Raw genomic sequence first — 19,532 nt, 5'->3', positions numbered from 1 at the left:
TCCTAATTCTGCCACTGATCAGCTGTGTGACCATGGGCGAGTCACTTCTCTGTGCTTCTGTCTCCCTGCCCACCATTCACCTACCTCATCTATTTAGACCGGCGGTTCTCAAACTTCATTGTACCGTGACCGCCTTCTAACAGCAAAAATTACTACATGACCCCAGGACGGGGGACCGAAGACCGAGCCCGCCCGGGGCAGCGGGGCGGGGGAGGGCAAAACTGAAGCCCGAGGACTTCTGCCCTGAATGGGGGGCATGTAACCTTAGCACTGAGCAGTGGGGCTTGGGCTTCAGACTTGCTGGGGCCCAGGCCCAACACCAGCCTTGGTGACCCAATTAAAATGGGGTCGCAACCCACTTTGGGGTCCCGACCCACAGTTTGAGAACCCCTGATTTAGACTGTTTTTGATGCAAAGACTGTCTCATTGAGGGTGTGGATGCATACATATATATGTTATCAGTGCCTAGCACAATTAGGCCTTGATGGGGCCTCCGGTCATTACTGTCAGGAACCGGGGTGTGGACAGTCACACCAATCGACTGGAGCAGGAATCAGGAGCTGGGAAACAGAACCAAGGGTCAGAACCAGAGTCAGAAGCTGGATGCCTGAGCCAAGGGTCGAACCAGAGTCAAAGCCAGGAATCAGAGCAGAGCACTAGAACCAGGGTATCTGGAGGCAGGAGCAGATCTGAGTCGAAGGCAGGAGCAAGGCTGGGACAGGGCGAGGAAACAGGGACCAGGAACAAGGCAAGGATGCAGGAACAAGGCAGGGTCTGTCTCAGCAGCAGGTCAGGGATCTATCTTGTTGCACAGACAGGTTTCTGGAACTCCCTCCATGCTTAAATAGTGTGTCTGAACCAATCAGATGTTACAGGGGGTGCTGCCAATTGAGTTTCCATAGGCGGCGCTTCCTGTGATGCCTAGTCTCCCAGGGTTTACAACTCATTGGTCATGGCTCTGCCATGGCTGCTGGGGGGTGGCATGAAAGCACTGGTCATCGGGTGCCCTCCAGACCTGTATCTAGCTCACTGGATCCTTGTATCACTCCCCCCACCCTTTAGGGGTGCTCCTGGGACATTGTTGGGCCAAGCTTCTCTGCATAGGCACCGACTCCGTGGGTGCTGCAGGGCTGGAGCACCCACGGGGAAAAATTAGCGGGTGATCCGTACCCATCGTCAGCCAAGCTGCCCCCACTCCCTCCTCACCTGCTCCTCCCCCAAGCGCACCGCGTCCCCGCTCCTCCCCCTCCCAGCGCTTCCCACCCGCCGCCTAACAGCTGTTTGGCGGCGCTTAGGACTTTCCAGGAGGGAGGGGGAGGAGTGGGGCCGCGGCGTGCTTGCGGGAGGAGGTGGTAAAGAGGCAGGACGGGGACTTGGGAGAAGGGGATGGAATTGTGGTGGGGTGAGGGTGGAGCAGGGGTGGGGGGGGGGGGGGGTGGGCCCCCGCGGGGCAGAGGGGAAGTCAGCGCCTATGCTTGTCTGAGTGATCCTTGTGAAAGCTCTGTACAAGTTCAGGTGTGTGAACATTACTAGCAGATTCCCAGAACTGCTCCTTGTGGTCGCAGCCTCCCCAGTCTTTGTGCTACCATAGCCTGCCCTGTTTCAATTTGGAATCCAATATGGGATGGACTTCACATTATTTGTTGTCTTGAGCTGTTCAGAGGTGGGCCTTGAGCGACCAGACAAGTTTGGCGGTTTTGCAGAGGCGGGCTGGCATGCAGGCTATTCGCCCCAAGAAATATGGGATAAAATGCTGATAAAAATTTGCAAAATATAGGAAGCGCTGCACCTCCTGGGTATTTCAGGGTACTTCCCAGTTGCAAATGGCTTCTACCTTTTTTTGGGTCCATCCTAATGCCTGCCGGGGAGAGGATGTACCCCAAAAACTCTGTGGCAGTTTGGACAAAGATACCTTTCTCTAATTTTGTATATAGGCTGTGCTGTCGCAGCCTCTTCAGTACGTACCTGACAGGGCATTTGTGCTGCTCATGGTTTTCTGAAAAAGACAAGTATATCACTGAGGTAGATGACTACATACTGGTCCAGAAAGTCTCTAAACACATCATTAACAAAGGTTGAAAGGTCGCAGGGGCATTAGCCAGTGAAATGGCATCACCACATATTCAAAATTCAGGTCCAGAAGAGTGCACTTATCCCCCACCCAGATACACGCAAGGGTCAGAGCCAGGAATCAGAGCCGAGAGTCAGAACCAGGGTATCTGGAGTCAAGGAAGACAGGAGCAGAGCTGGGTCCAAGGCAGGATCAGAGCTGGGACAGGGCGAGGAAACAGGGACCAGGAACAAGGCAAGGACACAAGAACAAGGCAGGAGCTGTCTCAGCAGAAGGTCAAATCTGCCTTGTTACACAAATGGCTTCCTGGAACTTCCTTCATGCTTAAACAGTGTGCCGTGGCCAGTCAGAGGTCATGAGGGGTGCCGCTTATTGGGTCTTCCATGGGTGGCACTTCCAGTGGTGCCTAGTCTCCCAGGGGTTACAGTGCATTGATCACAGTTCTGCCAGGTGGTGGCATAGAAGTGTTGGTCACCTAAAGACATGGGTCCTAGCCCACTGGATTCTTATAACTATTGCAATACAAATACATAATAATAATATATAGTCTTTTCCTTCTTTAACTCTCATTCAAATTCAGCTCAGGTGAATAGTCACTGAAAGTTGCTATCAACACGTGGCTGTTCGGTGCTTATGTCTCTCTAATCTATCTAGACATCTACACCGAGTTCATCACCGTGGCATGTCTCATCACTGGGCCTACATGAAGTGAGTTTGGTGGTGTTATTTCAGATTCCAGTAGACAGGTGTCCAAACCACCACCCTGTTAAGTGGCCATCTTATTGGCAGTCTAAGCAAAAACAGCAAGGATTGAAGGGACATGGAAACTGAACTCCCTTTCATCTGTAGACTGGTACCTCTTGGTTTGGTTAAAGAACATCTATTTGGGAGCTATTATAGCCATCAGTCTCCAGGCTGGCAAACCAGCATTTTCTATGAGCATAACAGATTATGTGAAAATACCCCAAAATTATAAAGCCCCTATAAGTACTGCTACCTCCAGGAACAGTGGAACAACCTTAGGCAGTTGAGTGATTGAACACTGCTGGTCTTAGGTTTTGGTGGATTTTTTCCCTCAAGCTTTACAATCTTGGTTTGTCAAAATATCAATTTTTAAAAGATTGAACAGCTTTGAATTGCTTTCTCATACAATACACTCTGGTGAATCAGGAAATCTGTTTAATTGGAACATCTTCCAAAGAATCATTTTAAGCCTGATAAAACTTAATAGCAATGACTGGTGCATACACTGTCCTTCATATTACTTTGAACTTGAGCCTTTCATGATCTGAGAGCTCTAAGCACTTTACAAACCTTAAATTAGGGCTTGGTTTATATTTGAAAGTTAATTGTGGATCAAGGTAGCGTGTCAATTTAAAGCACAATAGCTGTTCTTGATTAACTGCATGTGTGGACAGGCTTATTCTGGAACAAGAGTGCCTTGTCCCTGTTTATGGTAATCCACTTTGAAAGTGGATAATGCTGAACAGTAACAAGGCACTCTTGTTTCAGAATAGGAGTGTCCAAACATGGAGTGAATCAGGAACGGTTGATCAGAAATAATTCTAGTGTAGATGAGCCCTATGCTTTGCAGCTCCTTTTTGAGGTGGGTATTATTATCCCCATTTTACATTGACAAAATGGAGATCCTAAAGAAGAGGAAGGATTGTGTAGGAAGAAAGACAGTTGTGTGGTTCAGGCAGTGGACTAAAACTCAGGAGCATTGGATTCAACTTTCAGCTTCACCACAGATTTCCTGTGTGACCTTGCACAAGTCACAGTCTCACTGTTGCATTATGATACAGTCTTTATTCACATGACATTCCACGGGACGCCTGCCTCATTCAGTGCACAGGATGGATGGTGCTCAGCTAAGAAGCAGCTGTTCAGTATTTTGTTTTGTCCTTGTTCAATGTGTGTCCCTAAGCTCTATTTACTGCGCACTATTCAAACCTTGCTTTGCAGACAGACTTATAAATTTCCCCATGAGCTTTTCTATGGGAATCATCACTATATTGTCCGAGTGCTTCACAAACATTAATACATTTATTTTCAGAACTCCTTTTGAGATGAATACTCCCATTTTATAAAGCTAAGTAACTGAGGCAAAGAGAGATTAAGGTCAAAAGTATCTGCTAATTTTTGGTGCCCAATTTGAGATATATAGTGCCTGATTTTTCAGGCTATTCAGCATTATATAGCACTTTAAGCACATCTCCCACTGACTTCAATCACATCTGTGAGTGCTCAACACTTCTGCAAATCAGACCCCAGGGTAACAAATTGGGCACCCATAAAATGAGGAACACCCAATTGGTGCCTACTTGTGAAAAGTTCAGATTAGGTGACTTGCCTAGCATCACATAGGAACTCTGTGGCAAAAGCAGGGATAGAATCTAATTTTCCAGAGCAGGATTCATCTGCTTTAAACATGAAACCATCCTTTCTCTTCCTGCAATCTTATGCTTCATTCACTACATGCCTTCCAAATTCTGCAACAGAGGATGCATGGGTCCTACAGACAACAGTCTCCTTCATTATACAGTCCTGATTCATCCCCAGAACATGTCCACCCTGTGCACTGAAAAAGAAAGGGTCCTGTGGAAAAAATAGGCTGTGATCATGTAATTAAAAATGTTTCATAATGCACATGCACAAAAAGGGTGAGTTAAGATTGTACAGACAGCCTTAATTCTGGCATTTCCTAAATTTTGAATGCTTAACTTTACAACCTAATAATGTTTTTAAAAACATTTTATGTGTAATTTTCCGGATTTTTAATAAAAGCTAACTGAAAAAACAAAAATTCCAACATGTGGCATCATATTGACACCCACAAGGGTGATCAGCAGGGTTGGAACCTTTACATCCACTGCATAGGCCTCTGCCACTTGAGTTAAAAGAGTAACTTATAGCAGTAGTAGGTTGTTATCCTCTATGTGAACCACCACTAGGAGGGATGAGAGAGACATGCTTGCATCTGAAGAAGTGAAGTTCTTACCCACGAAAGCTTATGCTCCCAATACTTCTGTTAGTCTTAAAGGTGCCACAGGACCCTCTGTTGCTTTTTACAGATTCAGACTAACACGGCTGCCCCTCTGATGCTTTGTTAGTGGGTTTCACAGATGTTTGCTGTCAGTAGAGGAATGGGTGTGACTCAGGAATCTTGAGTTCCAGTCCAAGCTCCAGAGCTGAGCGAGTTCTATTGGCCACAGATTCTTCTGCCCATTCACCCCAAGTGTGATCCTATCCCCTCAAATCTGTTTTTATCTTAATCCTATCACTTCCTGACCTCTGGCTTCTCATATCAGTCCCATTCTTCTCTCCTAGCCAGTCTCCGCTATTCAGGCTGTTCATCCCTGTCTTAGTCTCCTTGCCCAGCAAGTCCTAGGATCACTCCTCCATGCTCCCCATCCCGGTTTCCCCTCTCAGTCCCATTCTCATTTCCTCCTCAGCCCCAGTTCACCCCTGCTGGCTCCTCATCCAAGCTGTCTCTCTCCCCCACTCTGGCCTCTAGCCACTCCCACCGCCAGCCACATTCCTTATCTCTACTGGACGTCCCAGTTTCAGTGTCATCTCCCCTGCCCTGACTTCTTGTTCCAATCTCTTTGACCATCCAGTGCCAGTCTCCCCACAACTGTCGGGCTCTTGGTCAGATCTGTCTCCCTTCTCCTTACTTCCTTTCCTACACTTCACTGGTTCTCAGTCCCAGTTGCCCAGCCCAGCCTCCCCCTTGCTCCTCTGATCTCAGTGTCTCCCCTCCCCATCGCCTACTGGCTCCCCGTCTCGTTATCCTCCATTTTCTTCCCCAGATCCCAGTCTCCTTGTCTAGCCAGCTGTAGTCTCCTTGCCCAGCAAATCCTAGTTTCCCTCCGTCCCACCAACCTCCAGTCCCCGTTCCCTCTCCCATGCTCTTTATCCCGGTGTTCTCCTCCCGCAGGTCCAGCTCTTGTCCCCTCTGCGTGGGAATAAGGTTGTTTCCTCCTACACACTGCTTAAGCCATCAATGAGCACACAAGAGAGACAAGCTTCCTGCTCTCAGTTCTAGTGCCCAGACTTGGACACAGCAAAGCCTGCAGCAGCCCACAGCTGCAATGCAGGGAAAATCCTGCTCAACCCTGGGCTGGAGCATGCCCGGTGTGGGTGGTATCTTCAGGGAATGTAGCTGCTAAAATCTAATTCCCTACTGAGACTCATAACTTTGCCAAATTTGGGCATATTTTCATGGAGATGGCAAAGGCCAGACCTTGCCAAATTTCACATCCCTGCTGCAAAGCACAAGAGCACTAGAGTCTTTCAAAGAAAAAGTTGCCAAAATTTTTTAACATGGCCAAAACAATGTATTTTTCCCTAGCCTTGTTCTCAGAAACAGCTGAATTGTTTTGGCTGAAATTTTCCAAAACAATTCAGCCTGAAGCAGACACCCAGCATGGAAAATTTCAGCCCAGTTAAAGTTTGGCAAAGTAAGCAGCAGCTGAAAACAGAGTCTTATAATAGTGAACGTTGGGCAACCTTAATAACAAGTGGTGCTTCCAGCCCCACCTGTATGAACAAGAGTAATTGTGCAAGGTCCTGCTGTGAGTCAGCAGCATTGGTTGGAATAGAATCTAAGACTTATTTCCCAATCGCTTGCTGGTCTAACCATTAGGCTGCTCCACCATAAACTGTTTTTAAGAGATGCCTCCCTTCCTCTTGTTACAGGTACCTGTATTTTTATAAACAGACCGTGGACCTGCTGGTTGAGAATGGGATTGTGTGCACCGAAGAGGTCACTCTTCCTGTGGTCTCCACAGCTGTTTCCCACCTATGGCAGAATCTGCCAGAGGAAAGGAGAGACAGCGTCTTGCAGTACTGTAGTCAGAGACAAAATATACTCCCAGATCCTAAGGCAGCCTGCACTGAAGGCAGTGTGAGGAACAGCAGAGCTAATAGTCAGGAAGCCAGTGGTTCATTGGTATCCACGCCCGAGGAGGTAGGTAGCAATTACTACTAGGCTTCCTGCTTCAGAAGTTCCAAACTGCAGGAAAGTTACTAGCTACACTGAGTGTGCATCTCGTAAAGGGGAACACATTATTTTAATTAAACCTTTCCATAAGCAGCATAATACACAAGTGAATATCATTAACGCCATGGCGGTAAATGTTTACATTGAATTCTCTCTTACTCCTTAGCAGATCCGTAACCTTGCTCTCCTGTGGCTGCCAGTTTTTCAGTTTTGTTAAGGTATCCCCAAGTACACTGGGCTTTTAATGCCAGTAGTACTGCTGTTCTGCACTGAAGTGAGGAGTCTGTAGGTAATGGTTAAGTTTGCTCCAACTTATGAGAGAGGGAGCAGGGCATCACAGTTCAGGGCAACTACACCCATATTCCCCCTCTGTGGTGTAACAAGGGCACACACTCATGGGCGGCGCATGAACCAACCGTTGGGGGGAGGCTAGTCCCTGCCCCTTCTGCCTGAGGCCCCGCCTCTCCCCCACCAGTAGCCCCTGGGCCCTCCACCCCAGCCCTGGGCCGCCCGAGCACCCAGAGTCCCAGGCAGGCGGCGCAGCCCCAGCACCGGAGAACTGGGCGGGCGGCGTGGCCCCGGAGCCCCATCCCCAGTGCCTCAGCCCTGAAGCACCAGGCAGCGTGAACATCGGCCCCAGCTGCAGGCTACCCTAGCCCTAGATGGGGGGAAGAGCAGGAAGCCGGAGGCGGTATGGGGGTGGAGTGTGGGCAGGGCCACACCGGGCTGTTTGGGAAGACTTAGCCCTGGCCTGTGATACCCGCTGCCCATGCACACACTGTAGGCTCCCTGCTTCTTAGGCGTCACCTCTCTTGGGTGAAGACACACATCTCTCTCTCTCCTGACTGGGGGTTTTCCACGCTGCACAGTTCCCTGCCTGCACTGTGTTATTTCCACCAAGCCAGACTAACCAAAAACAGGCCATCACCAGTGCTTTGCTTTCTCTTCAGAGGCTATAAACAGAGGTTATAAGTTACCATGCACCTCTTCCTCAGCAAAAGTTCCTATATGCATATTACAAGCTTACTAGTCTTGTGGGGTCTCAATAGGCCAAAGTCCTTCCAGCCATTCCCAGGAAGGATTGGGGATGCCCTTGGACAGAAGGTCCTGTCCATTTGCAGGGTCAGAAAGGAGGCCCTGAGTCAGTTTAAACTCAGGCTATATATCCAAAAGTCCATCCTTTGTTGGCCTCTGGAGAATCCAGTCTGAACCAGTGTATGTGGGCCTCTCTGGGTGGTGGTACTTCTCCAGAGGTGTTATAGCCTGAGTGAATTTGCCTAATCACCCCCACTGTTCTTAGTTCTTGAAGGGCTGTGGTCACCCTCCCCCATGGAATTACATACAATCTCTGGCTCATAATGATACATAAAATTAATCCCAAAGATATTGCAGGAAATGGCCATATCTGTCAGGGGGCGTAAGGATAAAGATGACATACACCTACCTTCGCCTCACAAATCCTGCTTAGAACACAGCTATGCTGGACCCAACGATCAGCTCCCAGATCGTAAGGGTTTTCTTTATAATCGCATTTTATAACAGTGGGTAATAAAACTGGATTTAACTTTCATGCACCAGCTTCCCCACTCCAGTGTAGTCAATTGTGCAACTGAAACTGCCAGTCCAATGCATGGAGGGGGGTCTCAGCTGAGATGGGAAGTCAGTGACCATATGATGGCTGGAATTTTTTAAAGAAAATAAGCAGAAGGTAATTGATTGTAAACATTTGTTGAAATGCTGTTTATTTGAGTGCTCAGCTGCTCAAAGAAAGGTTGGGTACTTTTTTAATGGTGTTTTAGTAGTATTTACCTTTAATGCATAAGTGCATTGCAGCAATAAGTCATCTCAACTGGAAGGAAGTTAGGCCATTTATGTAACTGGCCTACTTACAGAATGGTATTGGAGGGTTACATGTACACCAGGAGTAACAATGAACATAGCAGGGTGGGTGGAGGAGCTCATGGAATTCTACAATGCAGTGTTGGAATTTGGAGCACTCCAGGCTTCATTGCAAGCTGGCGCACACAGCTGAATGAGATTGTGTGGGCACTGGCTGATACAGCTGAGATCTTTGGCTGAGCACATCAGTAACAGCTAGCAAAATACACCTGGTCCACACTAACCCCCTACTTCGAACTAAGATACGCAACTTCAGCTACGTTAATAACGTAGTCGAAGTACCTTAGTTCGAACTTACCGCGGGTCCAGACGTGGCAGGCAGGCTCCCCCGTCGACTCCGGGTACTCCTCTCGCGGAGCAGGAGTACCAGCGTCGACGGCGAGCACTTCCGGGATCGATTTATCGCGTCTAGACAAGACGTGATAAATCGATCCCAGAAGATCGATTGCTTACCGCCGGACCCGGAGGTAAGTATAGACGTACCCATAGACTGGGAAGCACTTGTATAATCCCTGCTTTTCATTGAGGTATTTGTAAACCATTGGCCTAAATCCAGTTCCTGAAAACTAACAGTCTGGATGGAACTGATGGACCTTTTGCCCCATTGTGTAGTAATGAAAGTAATTTATTTCTGCCTTTACAATATATTATTGGTCCAGTCTAGGAAATAAGCACACCTGTCTAAGGGGAAGAAAGATTTCCTAGATTTTAAAGACTTAATTATCCAAAACTGTCAGACTGGATAACATTGTGCAGTGGCTAATAGTTTTGACATCTAAAATGTTTTCTTTGGTAGATACTATTTGAAGATGCATTTGATGTTGCTGCTGGCTTCCTTGACAGAAATGAGACTCAACAAGCATCCAGTCCAGGGTAATTATAAACACACCCAGTCTGCTAGCCAGCATCCTCATCCTTTGATGCACATTAATAAGGCAGCTTCCATATTTATGTCCTCCTCCCTTAGGTCTGTTAAAGACAACTGCTTGCAGCAACTTGCTCATGATCATACCATTTGTTAAGGTGTAAGAATTGGTAAGCTTGCAATTAATGGACATTTTACATTAAAATGGAAAGTACCCTGTGTGTTAATCTCAAGAATTCCCAATTAGTACCAGACATGGGATCTTTTTGATTTTCTTCATCAGCATTTGTAGTCATCGCCACTGTCGCAATGTAGGATTCCTAAAGCTGTCTGTTGTTTCCCTCACGAGATCTAAAGAGGCCAGGAGGTGTCCTCTGGATAAGTTAGCTAATTTTGAACTGTGTTCTCCTCCAGTGGAACAAAAAAAGTCTTTTTAGTAGGGCTGTTGATTAATCGCAGTTAACTCATGCGATTAACTCAAAAAAATTAATCGTGATTAATTGCACTATTAAACAATAGAATACTAATTGATATTTATTAAATATTTGAGATTTTTTTACATTTTCATAGATATTGTATTCTGTGTTGTAATTGAAATCAAAGTGTATATTTTTATTACAAATATTTGCACTGTAAAAATGATAAAAGAAATAGTATTTTTCAATTCACCTCATACAAGTACTGTAGTGCAATCTTTGTCATGAAAGTGCAACCTACAACTGTAGATTTTTTTTTTTGTTATATAACTGCACTCAAAAGCAAGGCAATGTAAAACTTCAGAGCCTACAAGTCTACTCAGTCCTACTTCTTGTTCAGCCAATCGCTAAGACAAACAAGTTTGTTTACATTTACAGGAAATAATGCTGCCCTCTTCTTGTTTACAGTGTCACCAGAAAGTGAGAACAGGCATTCTCATGGCATTGTAGCCGGCATTGCAAGGTATTTATGTGCCAGATATGCCAAACATTCATATGCCCCTTCATGCTTCGGCCACCATTCCACAGGACATGCTTCCATGCTGATAATGCTTGTTAAAAAAATAATGCGTTAATTAAATTTGTGACTGAACTCCTTGAGGGAGAATTGTATATCCCCTGCTCTGTTTTACCTACATTCTGCCATATATTTCATGTTATAGCAGTTTCAGATGATGACCCAGCACATGTTCATTTTAAGAACACTTTCACTGCAGATTTCACAAAACGTAAAGAAGGTACCAATGTGAGATTTCTAAAGATAGCTACAGCACTCGACCCAAGGTTTAAGAATCTGAAGTGCCTTCCAAAATCTGAGCGGGATTGTAATCAGGCGTGGACTCACCCCTGTGGCGCCTCCTGCTGGTCGTACCGGGAATTAGCTTACCAGCCTCTGGAGCGCCCTCTGCAGGCCGGTGATCCGCCTGTCGTTGGCCCCGTGTCCCTCCCGGACCCCAGTGCCCTTGGCTTAGGTGCTGCCCCCCCCGGCAGTACCCCACTCTTTCTCTGGGTCTCCCCACCCAGGGGAAACCCCCACCTCCTATCCCAATGTCGCCTCAGTTATGGCTACTGCCAGTCACCATCTAGCCCCCGCACCCTGGGGCAGACTGCAGTCTATCGGCCAATCATCACCGGCAACAAGGGGTTTGGACTGGCTGCCTTTACCCACCCTCAGGTTGCCCCTCTGCAACCCCAATACCTATGTGGACCTGGGACCAGGCCCTGCAGCCTGGGGAGTTGCTGGCCTAGGGCTTCCCAGCCCCAAGGCCTTTCCCCAGCCCTGCCTTACTCTAGGTCCCCGGGTGAGCTCCCTGCAGCCCGGCCGGCCCGCCCGCCCGCCCGCCCGCCCGCCTCCCTCCCTCCCTCTCTCTCTCCTGTCAGAGGGAGACTGCTCTGCTCTGGCTACCCTGGCCTTCTTATAAGGCTGAGTGGCTCAGTTTGGGGCGTGGCCCCAGCTGCAGCCACTTCCCCAATCAGCCGGGGTTTTGCCCCTTTACACAGCCCCAGCCCTCTGCAGGGCTTTTCCAACCCCTTCAGGGCTGGAGCGGGCATTCACCCCGCTACAGGGATGAAGTCTGGAGCATGCTTTCAGAAGTCTTAAAAGAGCAACACTCCGATGCGGAAACTACAGAACCCAAACCACCAAACAAGAAAATCAACCTTCTGCTGGTGGCATCTGACTCAGATAATGAAAATGAACATGCGTTGGTCCGCACTGTTTTGGATTGTTATCGAGCAGAACCTGTCATCAGCATGGATGCATGTCCCCTGGAATGGTGATTGAAGCATGAAGAGACATATGAATCTTTAGCGCATCTAGCACATAAATATCTTGCGAGGCCGGCTACAACAGTGCCAGGAGAACGCCGGTTCTCACTTTCAGGTGACATTGTAAACAAGAAGCGGGCAGCATTATTTCCTGCAAATGTAAACAAACTTGTTTGTCTGAGCGATTGGCTGAACAAGAAGTAGGACTGAGTGGACTTGCAGGCTCTAAAATTTTACATTGTTTTATTTTTGAATGCAATTTTTTGTACTTAATTCTACATTTGTAAGTTCAACTTTCACAATAAAGCAATTGCACTACAGTACTTGTATTAGGTGAATTGAAAAATACTATTTCTGTTTTTTTACAGTGCAAATACTTGTAATCAAAAATAAATATAAAGTAAGCACTGTACACTTTGTATTCTGTGTTGTAATTGAAATCAATATATTTGAAAATGTAGAAAACATCCAAAAATATTTTAATAAATGGTATACTATTATTGTTTAACGGTGCAATTAATCAAAATTTTTTTAATCGCTTGACAGCCCTACTTTTTAGACTTCACCCTTTTTTAATATTCGAATGCAATAGCAAATATCTTACAGAGCAGAAATGTAGTTTGTTTGACCTGAATAGTAACATCAGAGAAAGGAAAGATCTATTACATCAAGTCCTTCCCTGTGCAAGGGCTGTGTGTAGTCCATCAAGAGAGGACATGTTATCACTCTTGATCTCAGCCAGTAGCCCTAGCAAGGGCAAGGATTGTGTTTCTTAATAGAAAATCCATGTGATGGCTCAGCTCTGAAGTACTTTCGCGGCAGGTTGTGTCTTGGGTGAGTTTTTCTCTCCTTGCAAGTTGTAAGTTTAGGAAAATAATTGTCCAGAAGTTTAGAAGGTCCTTTAACATGTGAGGTGTGATTTGCTCTTAAACTAAAACTACACGTCACACTGCTTGAGCAATGTAAATGAGAATAAGTCCTTTTAGATTAACCAAAACACACTCAAATATATAATAAAACTAAATTAAATGTGTACCAGTTAAACAACAAGTGATTGTTTTTTAAAAAATGAGGGGAAGCATTCAGGCACACTGAGTTAGTGCCCCATCTGCACATGTCCCTAGCCAGCTCTTACTTTAGGACAATTGGGTCTTTTTTTGTCAGCCTGTGGTTTCAAGCAACTCAGGCCCAGAATAAAAAGGATTTACTATGTGCATTGGCACAGTTCTGTGGGAGCTCAGGAGAAGATGCAAGGCTGGAAGTCAGGTTCAAGATTGGCAGAGCCTGCCAGGGAAGTTGCCCAGCATATGGCCACAGAGTGGCTGTTGCTAGTTGATATTCTCAGTCAACTTTTCTGACGACATAATGCTGTCTCATTCACTCAAAATGTAACATAAAAAATAAAAGGCCTTAATTTGAACAAGATGATGCTATAAAACATGCAGGCTGCCAGATAAATATGACTGTTACTTTGCATTATAATTAGCGTACATTTTTCTCTTGGAACAATATTATCACATCTGCCATGTATCTCTGAATTTCTTTGCTTTGATAATTGTTTCTTGTATCACATTTCTATATTTGTATAATTTATTGTGTAATGATATCCCCATTGTTCAGTTGTTTGCTTTTATTTTATTAATCCTGAAAATAATTATTAAGGTTTGTAAATAAATAAAAAGGAAAAGAAGCGAGCAGGAAGAGACAGGAGACTGGAAATTAAATAAAATTTCTGTTTCAATTTTCAGCTCAATGTTCGCAGGCTGCACCTCAGAAAATCCAGAGGATAACCACCGGCTCTACTTGCAGATCACTGGTTTCTTAAAGGGTCTTTTCTTTGCTAACACACAGTTTCCCCAGGTAGGCCTTGCCAAAGTGTTTGTTATAGATGAGGCAGCGTATTCCTCTGAATAACAGATTGGGATTTCCATTTGATGTGCCTTTGCTCATATTCCTCAGGATCATCCAAACTGGAATCTTAGGCTTCATTATTTTTTTAATTCCTTCCATTCCAAAGATTAATAAACTCACCATTTAGGGGGCAAGGTTCACTTGTTTTATTTTAGATGCTACAAAAGACATGGGGGCCAAATTTAACTCTTGAATAACTTCACTGATATCATTGGAGTTGGCTGGCCCAGTGGACAGAAAGTCATTCAGATTGCAGGTTGTTTCCTCCCCCTTTCATCCCACTACTAGACAGGGAGATTGGGTCAGCCCCTGAGCTGCAGAACTTGCATGGGATGTGGGGACCCAAGGGAGTCTCTAAGTAAATCCTGTTTGCTCAACGTCAGCTGTGCCTCTCTGATAGTTGCTGCTACTTCTGCTTCCTAATTTCTGTCACTTGATCATCCATAATATAAAAGATGAGGAAGGAGGGGAAAGAAGAAATAGCTGCAACCAAAATACATATTTTCTTTATTGGCTGTAGCTTGTGGGAGGGTAAAGAAGCATAGCATTTATGTCTGTCTGCATCAGGTAGTCACAATGTGCTCTCCCTTTCCTTTCTTCAAAACAGTGCTATTAGAGTGAGAGTGATTTTTGTCATGAGTCTATCTCACTGCACCCAGACTGGGGAGGATGGGAAGGGGTGGTGAGACATTTAGGTCATGAAGAGACAAGCAGTGGGAATAAGAAATGGAGCTAGAGTGTGAAAGACAAAAAGATTTGTAGCATCAGAGGAAGCTATGGATTAACCTGTAGGCAGTTGACTGAGGTTGTTCATAATTCAGCTGGCACAGCCCTCAAGATAAAACCAACGTGCTGTGCACTTTCATTCCTCAGGAATACCAGGTTGTCAGTTAACAGATAATTAGAAGGGAAGCCAAGGAGAAATCACATAATAATGAATATAAACAGGCAAATTACCCATGGCATCTGATTTAATGTAGATAACAGTACACCTAGGGAATAATACTACAAGGCAAAATACAACCTGCAAGATTTTTGGTTTGAGAGCAGCGATGCAGCTCCACATCCCAGTAGCCACAGACTCTCCACCCTGCCCCTGGCACAGTAGCTCCTGCAGGCACTCCGTTAGCTCAGGAAATTGGGCAATGCTGATGGCATAAAACACTCAGGACGGATGAGCTAGTGTCCTTAAGGTTCATGCATATGACAAAGGTGAGGTGGCAGATATAACTGTAATCAGGATGCACAATGTGTAGCTGACTGAATAATAAAATACAGCCCCTGGTCACCTTTCCCTCTAACTGTGGCACAAGAACAATACTGATCAGCTGATGGGTTTTATAGCTGGTCAGTACAAACTAATTAGTGCTGCTTCAACCCCTCTCTCAAAGAATGTACAAATTTATGACTGTGACTATTTATACATATATCAAATGCAGCTGCTCTGGACAAGTTTCTGGTCGGGTTCTCAGTGCGGCGAAGGCACCCCACCTTAAAAAATACTTGTGAGCGAACCAGGCAGAAGAATGGAAAGAACTGTGTACAACACAGTGCAGAAGGGGAGGCCTAAAACTGAGAATGGGAATGTTTAGATTACATGGAAGGGAAATATTTTTAACAGGGAGATCAGTTATGCAATTATATAACTTGTCCAGGGCTGCTGGTTTGAGGCCTTGTTGTAAGAGTTGCTCAACTGCAGATAAGATAAAACATTATTTTAGATCTAGGGTAGAATTTTCAAAACTGTGTTAAGTGAAAGTCAGTGGGTGTTAGGTCCCTAACCTGCTTAGGTGCTTTTGTAAATTCACTTGAAAGCTATCTAGGTACATAGGTATGTTTGAACATCTAGCCCTTAGGAGCCTAAGTCACACTGAAAGTAAATGGGACTTAGGAACAGAAGTGCTTAAGTCACTTTTGAAAATAGGACTTAAGCTCCTAACTCACTAAGGTGCCTTTAAAAATGTTAACTTCCCCCTCCCCCCCACAGTCTGCAGAATCTTGCACTGGGCGGTAGGAGGGACTAGATGAACTATGGGTGTGTCTAGACTGTAATGTAAGCTCAGGCTCAAGCCATACCTCCCTTCTGTCTGCACAGAAATGTGTCTGACCCCGGGCCAGCAAGCCCTCAGCATCCACGCCCTAAGATGGGCCCGAGTCCCATCCAAATTGCACCATTTGGCAGCACGGATGCCGTTCGGGCCCCGATCTGCCAAACTCATCCTGAGAGTCTGCCAACGCTGTCCCACAATCCCTTGTTCCTAGCCGTTCTATCCCAAGACTAGCCAATCAACTCCCAGGAAGCAGAAGCAGTCCCCTGGTTCAAGTTCAGCTGCTCAGCATTTAACCCTTCCATTTTATTCTGATTGCTGAAGTACTAAGAGAGTGAACCATCTCCTGCATAAGCTATGGCCACTGAACAGAAGTCCTTGTCAAGCGCACTGCTACCTGGTCATAGGCCCACAGTCAGCTTCTGGTAGATCTGTGGTGTGAGGCGAGCAAGATGTTCCACTCCAGTAAGAATCCCAGAAATGACCGTGTATTCCAAGAAATAAGCAGACAGTGCTGGGATTCAGCGGACTGGTGACCGTGAAGGGAGCAGATTAAACGGCTGACAAGTGACTACCGGAAAGCCAGGGATGAGAATGCACACCTCTGGGAACTCCCCATCATCCTGTCTCTTTAACGAGGACTTTGACTGGGTGCTGGGTACTGAGCCCCCAGCAGTTCACGATAGCCTGGTCAGCTGGGATGGCAGCCTTGTGACCCCCCAAATCTAGTATAACACTGGAGGGGAGCCAGCAGACGCTGGATCAGCTGACTGGTGCTCATAACAGTCCCCAAAGAGGTTTTGCCTCCAGAGCAAACACAACACATACTGGGTCCATACTCAGAGAAGCTGCTTGATGACACCCTGCGCCCCCCCCGTAGGAGCAGCCTGCCGTGGAACTGGCAGCAGAAGCAGAAGAGACAGAATGTAGCCCCAGAGCCTGGTAAGTGTTTGGCTCCACGTTTGTTGTTAATATGCCAATAGGAGGGGTTTCTGGGTTATGACCCAGTGCAATTTTTATTACAAGTTGTGGGTAGCTGTATGTGTCCACTAATGGCAAAATGCACGCCAGCATCTTGGCATCAAGATGTAATTCAGCACCACATGGTGAATTCAAAATGGAGACCGGAAAGCGCAAACCATAGTTAAACAAGCATTTAAGATTAAATTTTTACTAGTTTCTCACACATTCTTACAGAAATGTGCTGGGATGTTAAAAGTAAGAACCGTCTATTGCTTTCCCTTTTAGTACATCACACTGTACAAATCAGCCACAACACAGCATAGTGAGCCGCCTGTAACCAGTAAAACGTATAGGGAAATGTAGTGTATGGGTGATGAAATCAGTGGCCAAAATACGGCAGGAGATTGTATGTAGTCAAGAAATTGCCAGGGAAGGGGGGCTGTCTGTGCAGTTTTATGAGAGTTTGTATTATTGTGTGGGCTTGCATGTAGTCCATGGGTCGATGTAATTAGAATAGGCTGTATCATAAGCAATAAGAAGGCAGTAATCCATGTGGGTGCTAAATTAGCATCCTGTTGATTCCCCCCATGAATTGTGACCCAATCTCTGATGGTGATAGCTGCAAACTTTTCCTGTAGTAGGAACTCCAGATAGGGGAAGAGCATATTTTCCAGGCCCACCTTTATAGGACACCAGCTCACACCACTCATAGATTTGTTGCTCAGTCACCATAAGCTTGAAAATCTGTGGCATATACAGCTGACTTGCCACCAGTGGCATGGACTAGATCAGCAGTTCTCAAACTCTGGGTTGAGACCCCCAAAGTGGGTCGCAAGTCCATTTTAATGGGATCGCCAGGGCTGGCTTAGACTTGCTGGGGCCCAGGGCCAAAGCCAAACCCCAAGCCCCACTGCCAAAGCCCAAGCCCAAGGGCATCAGCTCTGGGTGGTGGGGCTCAGGTTACAGGCCCCCTGCCTAGGGCTGAAGCCCTTGAGCTTCGTCTTTAGCCCTGGGACGGTGAGGCTCGGGCGGGCTCAGTCCCCCCTCCTGGGATCGTGTAGTAAATTTTGTTGTCAGAATGGGGCCATGGTGCAATGAAGTTTGAGAACCCCTGGACTAGAATGTCTCCTTGCCATTCAGGACCCTGCAGGATTGTTAAGTCCTGCAGAATGTGGAAAGCCTGAAAGCACTGACAAACCCCCAAGCTACAGTCGTCTGCATTTTTTAAACATACAGCATTTTAAAATTATACCTCACAATTGTGTGTGTGCCCTTTTCACTCTGTTTAACTGAGTTGTGTCTAGGGAGTTTCTGGGGAACCAAAGCATTCCGCTGAGAATATATTGGAGTTGAGTTTTACAAAGGGATTAATTTTGGCCTTGATATTTCACAGACACTTTTTCTGAGGAAGCACCGAAGCTTTTTTGAAGTACTGAGACGATAGTGTACTGTTTGATGTCTGCTTTCAGGCCCTTCCACCTCTGCAGCCCAGCCACAGACTAGCAAGCGCCTGGGATTTTGAACAGTCATGAGTGGTGAAAGAGGAAGCATTTCCATGATGAACTTACGGTGGACATCCTGGACACAGCCAGCCATCAGGACCAATACCAAAGGGAAAAGGATTCACGGCAGATGGAAAGACACCAACAGGTTGCAGAGCACAAGGAGAGAATTGCAGCACATGAGAAGAGACTTACAGCACAGTTTGTGGCGCAAGAACGGCCCTTGAGGGAGGAAGATAGAGTGCAGCAGAAAGACCTGTTTGAGAGGCTGCTTGCGCCAATGGCCGCAAGACTTCAGGCTCCTGCCCCACCCACACTATGTCCTTAGTGCCCTCCATGGTACCATGTCCTGCAGACCAGGAATACATTAGATAATACCATGGTTGGGTGGCCCATGCAACCAGGACTGAATGCTAGTTGGGCAGGACAAATGTACCCCCAGCAGTCCTCCACACTACTGCAGTCCTCCAGCCCCGTGCAGTGGCACCAAGTGCACACTAAACAAGCTAGAAAGCGAAAGGAGAACGGGCAGCTGGGGACACGCAGAAGTAGGGAATGTAATTGTTTGCACTTATTTCACTGTTTTGTACTGTTCCATGTTTGAGTTATGCACTTTATTTTATCACCGGTTTTGATGTTGGTTTATTACTGGTGTTTTAATGGCAGCTGGCCTGCCTGACAATATTGTTTTTTGGTAATACTGCCAAGTTCACAAACAAACACTTATTTTATTTTAACGTGTATTTCCATCACTGCATCACATCATATAATGTGTATTTCAAAGAATAAAGACGAGACATGATAAGACATAGCTGAGAAGTTGTGTTCAAGCACAATTTCTCGCTATATATATTCAGATCAATCCATAAAGAAAATCCACAGTTTATGCCACACAAGCCTCCGTTCCCCACCCATGTTGTATAAGTAGTCATCTCCTCCACAATTAACAATTCATGACAATCACACACACGCCCATTCATAGCATACAGCAGCCGTACTTCATTTATGTACAAATTGTTATACAT

At 46.1% G+C, this 19,532-nt stretch overlaps 1 protein-coding gene across 1 annotated transcript in view; it reads left to right on the top strand.

The window, feature by feature from the left end:
- The window catches only part of STRA8 (stimulated by retinoic acid 8), a 32,551-nt gene that overhangs the window by 8,562 nt on the left and 4,457 nt on the right, over positions 1-19,532 (top strand). Inside the window, exons 7-9 of the mRNA XM_024208551.2 lie at positions 6,773-7,043; positions 9,772-9,848; positions 13,832-13,943. Of these exons, the coding sequence (XP_024064319.1) occupies positions 6,773-7,043; positions 9,772-9,848; positions 13,832-13,943 (460 nt within the window). The remainder of the gene's footprint in view (positions 1-6,772; positions 7,044-9,771; positions 9,849-13,831; positions 13,944-19,532) is intronic.

The sequence above is a fragment of the Terrapene carolina genome, unplaced genomic scaffold, assembly GCF_002925995.2.
Source record: "Terrapene carolina triunguis isolate 2854851 unplaced genomic scaffold, T_m_triunguis-2.0 Scaffold68, whole genome shotgun sequence".
In the NCBI taxonomy this organism is placed as follows: Eukaryota; Metazoa; Chordata; order Testudines; family Emydidae; genus Terrapene; species Terrapene triunguis.
The sequence above is the reverse complement of the archived record's forward strand: the minus strand, read 5'-3'. Positions and strand labels throughout refer to the sequence as shown.